The 6,450-nt window shown below is 35.0% G+C and overlaps 1 protein-coding gene across 3 annotated transcripts in view; it reads left to right on the plus strand.

The window, feature by feature from the left end:
* Window positions 1-4,829, plus strand: part of LOC110451014 (5-hydroxyisourate hydrolase-like) — a 25,165-nt gene extending 20,336 nt beyond the window's left edge. For all 3 annotated transcript variants that reach the window (XM_021498840.1, XM_021498841.1, XM_021498842.1), the window contains exons 3-4: window positions 1,875-2,010; window positions 4,163-4,829. In XM_021498840.1, coding sequence (XP_021354515.1) covers window positions 1,875-2,010; window positions 4,163-4,252 — 226 coding nt within the window. In that variant the 3' untranslated portion in view covers window positions 4,253-4,829. The remainder of the gene's footprint in view (window positions 1-1,874; window positions 2,011-4,162) is intronic.
* Window positions 4,830-6,450: the final 1,621 nt, after the last annotated feature.

Genomic DNA, 6,450 nt, shown 5'->3' on the forward strand with positions numbered 1-6,450 from the left:
GGTAAAACTTATAAGTTGTCAAACTCTCTGAAAAACTTCCTGTCTTCTGCCTCTAACAATTTCTCCTCTAATGCTTGTACCTGCTTCTCATTGGTCAATTTTGTCACGTGTATATTCTACTTAAATATAGTAACAGATCTATATATATATATCTCATACAGTACGTTTATATGTCCCCTACTCCCTGACCCACATTATAGTATCTATATTACTGAAGACATGATGGAAGGGCCTTGTATTCATGTTGTGTATAAACTCAAATTAAATAAAATTTCCATTTGTACTCGCCCCCTATTGTTATCCGTCTTCGTCCGTCATGCGTCGTGCCTCGTACGTTAACATTTTACATTTTCAACTTAAGCTGAAATACTGTCAAAGGGATTTCATTGATACTTCATGGGAATGTTACTGACAACTCCCTGACAAAGTTTTGTTATTTTTCGGGTCGATCAGAAATCCAATATGGCCGTCACGGCCGCAATTTTGAAAGAAACAATTTCAAACTTAAAGTCAAATTCTACTTGGCTGATTTAAATGAAACTTGGCATGAATGATCAACTCATGGTCCTGACAAAGTGTATTTTTTTGGGGTCGATCAGAAATCAAATATGGCCACCACGGCAGCCATTTTGAAAAATTATTACAAACTTAAAGTCAAGTTCAACTGGGCCTATTTAACTAAAACTTTGTAGGAATGATCAACTCATGGTCCTGACAAAGTTTTTATTAATATTCGGATAGATCAGAAATCCAATATGGCCGCCATGGACGCCATTTTGAACAACTATTTCAAACTTAAAGTCAAGTTCAACTTGGCCAATCGAACTGAAATTTGGTAGGAATGATCAACTTTTGTTCCTGACAAAGTGTGGTTATATTGGGGGTAAATCAGAAATCCAATATGGCTGTCACAACCGCCATTTTAAAAAAACTATTTCTAACTTAAAGTCATCGATACTTCATGGGAATATTACTGAGAACTCCCTGACCAAGTGTTGTTATTTTTCGGGTCGATCAGAAATCCAATATGGCCGTCACGGCCGACATTTTGAAAAACTATTTCAAACTTAAAGTCAAGTTCTACTGGGCTAATTTAATTGAAACTTGGCAGGAATGATGAATTCATGGTCCTGACAAAGTGTTGTTATTTTTTGGGTTGATCAGAAATCCAATACGGCCACCATTTTGAAAAAATATTTCAAACTTAAAGTCAAGTTCTACTGGGCCCATTAAACTGAAACTTGGTAGTAATGATCAACTCGTGGTCCTGGCAAAATGTTTTTTTTCAGGTCCATCAAAAATCCAATACGGCAGCCATGGCTTCCATTTTGGAAAATAACATTTAAAACTTAAAATCAAGTTCCAATAGGCCGATTTAACTGAAACTCGGTCTAGGAATGATCAACTTATTATCCTGACAAACTTAACTAAAGCTATATTTAACTTTTTTTTTTACTCAAATTTTGGTAGGGATGATTGACATCATTATCTCCACTTCATATTTCAAGAACAAAAATTAATACTGTAGGACTCAGGTGACCGTTAAAGGCCCATGGGCCGTTTGTTCATTATTTTGAGCACTTTCCCAAAGGAGTCCCACTTTTATGGAATATGATTTGTTTTTGCATATTACATCACTGAATAAAACGCTTGTTCAAAAGTTGGTCCTATAGTTATATTTTCGGTATCATATTAAGAATACCGAATATCTCAGCAGTTCAAAAATTCATATTCAATAGGTTTTATATCTATTCTATGCATTTCGCAAGAAATTATTTACCCATTAATATTTTTTCCCGTATTCATAAATGCCGACTTAGGAAAATATGGGCAGTTTTCCGCCATAGCTCTTTACGATAATCCTTTGTTCCCAGGATAACAAACACAGATGGAAGAGGAGGGTTTTTCGGTAGCAGTGACCAGTGGACAGCTGGGACTTACAAACTCTACTTTGATACAGGATCCTACTTTGCCAGCCTTCACACCAAGGGGTTTTACCCGTATGTAGAGGTCAGTGAAGGTTATCAGCATTCTGTTTTCTATGATGTCAAAATATGTCCATTTACATGTAGGATAACACATCCTCGACATTTCAGGACAAAATTGAAGACACAATTACGTGGTAAGCTTCTGGATGTTAGTTTTAGATAAAAAAAAAAGTTGACCAAACGCTACCCTGATACCCATCCTAAGAAGATTAAGGAAGATTATTTTAATATGCAGTTTAAAATCCTGTCAATATTTTGATGCAATTCAAAGCCTGATCTAGTCTGCTTGTGTCGGGTAACGGATACATACAGAACCTTTCATTTCATCATGACATATTCCAAGAGTGCAGAAAACTTAAATGAGCGTAGCCACTGTAATTTTGAGGATGATAAACGTACCATTCTTCAGTTCACATTTCAGTACAATACAAAAATACTTAAATATCAGAACATTTGCGAAAGATTGATTATTTTATGTTTTCTGCAATGTTAAATATCTACCGGTACATTATGTTAGACAAATCACACTATAAAAACCCAACTTGGGGAATGTTTCACTCCTGTAGGATCAACAATAGAAGTACTGTATTTGAGCACTTTTGAAGTGTAGTTTCTAAATATTGTGTAACAGTGAGAATTGAAAATTGCAGTAAAGCAAGATCAACTGAAGACGCGAAGTACAGCATAGATGTGCCCAAACAGTTGTAACAGAATCAATGAATTGAAAATAAAGCTATTAGTTTTTATTAACTAAGGGCATTCCCACTATTACTAACACCTTCTACCAACTTTTTGCGGATATCTTTTTTCTTGAATATCGCTGAATGCTAGTGTTTTTATATAAAAATATGACATTTTAGATAATTAATCAAATATCCCTACCTTTATATCCAATGTAAAAAGTTTGGAGAGAGAAACTGCAACCAATGCTTAAAGCTGGCTCAAGAGGTAGATATACACTTAAAAGGTAGATATACACTTAAAAGGTAGATATACACTTAAAAGGACACTATAAAGAATCTGCATTTTTAATGTTTCTTGATATCGAATGTAATGAAACCGTATTGTCAGCAAGATGTGTATGTTTTAAATATTTCCTGTCATTATTCTCAAATTGCCCCCAATATTCACGACTTCATGTACATGTACACAGTTCAATAGATTGATCATACACTGATGATAACGTACTTAGTAATTAGTTTAAGGTGTGTTATTGTAGAACATATTTACACACAATGGCAATTAAATATATTTGGTGTGACGACATAATTTAAATGCTTAAGTATATTATAGATATTGGTTTTATAACAGATGTTAACACATTATGCTTATAGTGTACTCATATAAAAATATATACATGTGTGTATTGAATACAGTAAAAGCCCGCTTACTCGATCTCGTAGGGTCCAGATCAGTAGTTCGAGGAATACATGGTATTTGATGAATCCGAAGTTCGACCGATGCATGTCTTTTGACATAGTTCTCCATACTGTAATCGGCTACGTTAATTTGAACACGTGTCCTAAAGTGTCTAAAATGTACCTCAGTTTGAGTTCTGCTGCAGGTTTTTGATTATTTTTCAACAAAAATCGATGTAAAGTGAGAAAAGACCTAATTCTCACAAGTACAAAGATGAAATAAAATGCCGATGTTTTGTTTACGTTTTGATCCCAGAGAATCATTTTCAATTATTCTGATACAAATTTATGGACGTCGTCATGATCTCTTTTTGGAAATACATTTATATCTCATTTTGGAAATACATTTATAGATGTCTATCTTTTTGATTATATGCATTAATGTTTCTTGTTGTTTTGTTGCGACTACCCCAATTCTCGCTATGAGGACGTGCCATTACTACATTACGTGCTGGGTGTCAAAGATGAAGCAGAAAACGCTTAATCCTCCAAACAAAAGTGTACTTTTTAATGGTCTTTATGAAAATCTTTCCTTTATCCATATTTTGCCCTATTTTTATCCATTTTAAGTTCTTACGATAGTTTTGTTGCCCCCTCGGTATTCTCTATATTTCTTTTAATCATTAGATGAAGTAATTGTGTTGTACACCAAATGTAATGACGTTTATAACGATGTCGCATGTAAAACAGGCAAAGTAGTTATTTTTCTGATTTTGCTCACATTTGAATCTGATATCTTTCCATGTTTCATTTTAGGTGGCGTTTCATGTTGAAGACCCGGGTCAGCATTACCACGTGCCTCTGTTGTTGAGCCCGTATAGCTACTCCACCTATCGGGGCAGTTAGTACAAAGTGACAAGGGAGATAACTAACAACCAAATAGTATATATATAATCTGTTGTTTTTATTCAGCTTGTAATTTTAATCCATAAATATAAATACAAATGTTATAACTGTAAATGGATCCTGAACTTATACTTAAGTAAATTATGACATACAACAACTACAAACTGGCTTACAATTTATATATTGTTTTTAAATAGATTTTTACGTTTTACATCCTTTGACCAGCTATGGTCATTGAAGGACGGTGTTTTAACTATAAACAGATATGGCTGTGAGGAGTCGGTATGCCGTACTATCTTACGTGTTTAGCACTGTGTACATGTACATTATGTATTGACACAGATTTGGAAAAGACTTATGAAGACACAAGTGAAATATAAACTTTCTAATAGATTATATTTACAAGTTCCATGTAACATTTTCAAATATGTGGAATATCTTACACATTTGTCGACTCACAATTTGGCAATACATATGTAGATATATAGTTTACATTGATTTTACACTGTATTTATACTGAGATGTTCTAAACAACATAAACAATATAACCAAACAATACAGCTGACGATGTCATTTCCAATGTTTGGATTTTGCTTGAAATGATTTTATGCTACGGGTCTCGTTTGTGAATGCACATGTACACGTACCTATTGTAGAAGAACGTTTCGGAAGACGGCAGAAAATCGGCCCGGTGAATGGACATTCAATTATTGAGGGCAAGTTCCAAGTATCCAGTCATCAAATAGACTACAGGCACATGCTTTTTTTTCCCATTCCTGAGCAATCAACATGCACAAGTAACGTTCCGACTGTTACAACAGTAGTCTTAATCTCCACGAACTGATGAACACTGTCACAACAGTAGTCTTAATCTCCACGAACTGATGAACACTGTCACAACAGTAGTCTTAATGAACTATTTACATTAGTCTTGATGAACACAGTCACGCTGAACTCAGACGCGTATTGTTTTGTATGTACTTAAACCGATAATGGAGTACCATTCCATTGTTAATACGTTTTGGATTCCGTCGTAAGAGTTTTACAGAAAATTCTTTATTTAATTCAATTTATTGACTGTAGGCCTTACGGCCCATGATCAGTACATATTACATACAATACATAATAAGGATGTGAAACAGCAAGACAAAAGTGGAGTACGAGTTAAAGAAATACAGCTCTTATGTTATTTGCTTCAAAAATAAATTTTCCGAGACGGCTTAATTCATTGACACACAATAACTGTAATTTAACTTTAATCATTGAAGGTTTTTGCCAATAGTGTTTTTTGATATATGAACCTTCACGATTTGGTGATAATGTGTACAGCTGATATTCGTTTGCAAAGTGAACGCCTAACATGACATACTGAACAAGACAAACAGCCTGATTGAAATAAGCTTGTCAACTGTACAGCCATACGTTTTAGCGGCAGCTGTCAGTGAATTTCTAGCTAACAAAAATGTCTTTTTAGCCGTGGAGCGACGGTAACGTCTCGTTTTATTCGCCTTTTATTCGATTCTGAATCAAAATCATCTTCCAATAGCATCTAATACATCGTTATAAATGAGTGATATTGTTTTACGTTTCTGCGGTTTGAACTTCTCTCTGCGGCACTCTCTCAGTGAGTGCATTCTCTTATTGAACCAGTTCGTTTTTATTCAAATCTAAATGTGAACAGATATATATGATTAAAGGTATATAAAGTATTATTAAAGGTATATAAAGTATTAGCTCATAGTGAGCTTATGCCGTGGCGCAGCGTCCGTCGTCAACCTTTTTAGGTCACCTGAGCTTTGCTCAAATGACCTGTTCCAATCACTTTCCGTCCGTCCGTCGTCCGTCGTGCGTCGTGCGTAAACTTTTTACATTATCAACTTCTTCTCAAGAACCAGTGGATGGAATTTTTTCAAACTTGGTCAGAACTATCCTTGGTAGATGAGGCTACCAAATTGTAAAATTGGGATTCCTATCCCAACCCTAGGGGCCAGGGCGGGGCCCAAAAGGGAAAATTAACCAATATTTCAAAAATCTTCTTCTCCAGACTCAGAGGTATTACAGTCATTTTCTCTGCATGGATGGAAAGATCATCAGGGGCTTTATTTAAATTGTAAATTTCAGGACCCCCGAGCTATCCGTTCTCCCTTGGGGAGGGGGTAAAGTTTACTATAGTTTATATAGGGAAACAACACTTTTGG

Source organism: Mizuhopecten yessoensis, unplaced genomic scaffold, assembly GCF_002113885.1.
Source record: "Mizuhopecten yessoensis strain PY_sf001 unplaced genomic scaffold, ASM211388v2 scaffold5697, whole genome shotgun sequence".
Classification (NCBI taxonomy): Eukaryota; Metazoa; Mollusca; class Bivalvia; order Pectinida; family Pectinidae; genus Mizuhopecten; species Mizuhopecten yessoensis.